This window comes from Mandrillus leucophaeus, unplaced genomic scaffold (assembly GCF_000951045.1).
Source record: "Mandrillus leucophaeus isolate KB7577 unplaced genomic scaffold, Mleu.le_1.0 Scaffold310, whole genome shotgun sequence".
NCBI classification, from domain to species: Eukaryota; Metazoa; Chordata; class Mammalia; order Primates; family Cercopithecidae; genus Mandrillus; species Mandrillus leucophaeus.
In genome coordinates, this window is record NW_012103255.1 from 1,104,802 (window position 1) to 1,106,276 (window position 1,475).

At 55.2% G+C, this 1,475-nt stretch overlaps 1 protein-coding gene across 8 annotated transcripts in view; it reads right to left on the minus strand.

The window, feature by feature from the left end:
• Positions 1-52: 52 nt before the first annotated feature.
• Positions 53-1,475, minus strand: part of LOC105544841 (glucosylceramidase) — a 30,698-nt gene continuing 29,275 nt past the window's right edge. For all 8 annotated transcript variants that reach the window (XM_011987471.1, XM_011987472.1, XM_011987476.1 and 5 more), the window contains 3 exons: positions 791-954; positions 305-421; positions 53-210 (listed from right to left, as the gene is read on the minus strand). In XM_011987471.1, the coding sequence (XP_011842861.1) occupies positions 105-210; positions 305-421; positions 791-954 (387 nt within the window). In that variant the 3' untranslated portion in view covers positions 53-104. The remainder of the gene's footprint in view (positions 211-304; positions 422-790; positions 955-1,475) is intronic.

Genomic DNA, 1,475 nt, shown 5'->3' on the forward strand with positions numbered 1-1,475 from the left:
GCTGTAAGCTCACCCTGGCCCTGCTGTGCCCTCTTTAGCCACAGACAGCGTGTGAGCTGACTCTGTCCTTTTAATGCCCAGGCTGAGCTTGAGTATCCACTCCATCACTGCCGACGCCACAGGTAGGTGTGAATGGAGTAGCCAGGTGAGATCGTCTCCAGGAAGCCCACGGCAGGATCCTTGATGGTAAGAGGCACATCCTTAGAGGAGCTAGGGAGTGGGGAGGAGAAGCTACGAGTGTGATCCTGCCAAGGCCCCCGACCCTGTCTTCAGCCCACTTCCCAGACCCTACTGTTGCCCTCACCGGTTTAGCACGACCACAACGGTAGAGCCATCGGGATGCATCAGTGCCACTGTGTCCAGGTCGTTCTTCTGACTGGCAACCAGCCCCACTCTCTGGGAGCCCTCAGGAATGAACTTGCTGAATGTGGGAACAGATGGTCAGAGTCCCTCGGGGTACCGCCCATGAAACCTTCATCTAAGAAGTCACCCACCCACATACCCACCCCATAACTCCTGCAGAAGCTCTGCCCTGGGTCTCTAGACCTGGAGCCATGCTGCTGGGCACTGACCCTGCTTTTCTACATCGCAGTCCAGCCTCAGGCACTGGGGTTGTCTGTTACTACCTAGTCACTTCCTGCCTCCATGGTACAAAAGGGGATGGGTGTGCCTCTCCCGAGGTTCCACCCTAAACACCTTCCTGCTCCCTCATGGTGTAGAGTGATGTAAGCCATCTGACGTAGGAGATGATAAGCCTGATATGGAATGGGGGTGCCCGCCCTCCACTCACCTGAAGTGACCAAGGTGGTAGAACATGGGCTGTTTGTAAAACGTGTCCTTGGTGATGTCTACAATGACGGGACTGTCGACAAAATTACGCACCCAGTTGGGTCCTCCTTCAGGGTTCAGGGCGAGGTTCCAGTCGGTCCAGCCGACCACATGGTACAGGAGGTTCTAGGGTAAGGACAAAGGCAAAGAGACAAAGGCTCAACACTGGGGGTCCCCAGAGACTGTAGGTAAGGGTCACATGAGGGAGAAGTGGCTGTGGGTAGCTCAGCCCTGTGAGGGGCACATTCCTTAGCTGCTAAGGAGTTGGGGGTGTGAAGATTGAGGCATCTTAAGGGGATCTGAGAAGTCTGAGGCAGGTGCAACTGCGTCAGTATTTGCAAAAGGGGCTATGAGCCGGGCGTGGTGGCTCACACCTGTAATCCCAGCGCTTTGGGAGGCTGAGGTGGGCAGATCACAAGGTCAGGAGATCGAGACCATCCTGGCTAACACGGTGAAACCCCGTCTACTAAAAATACAAAAAAATTAGCCAGTCGTGGTGGTAGGCACCTGTAGTCCCAGCTACTTGGGAGGCTGAGGCAGGAGAATGACGTGAACCCAGGCGGCGGAGCTTGCAATGAGCCGAGATCGTGCCACTGCACTCCAGCCTGGGCGACAGAGCCAAACTTTGTCTCAAAAAAAAAAAAAAA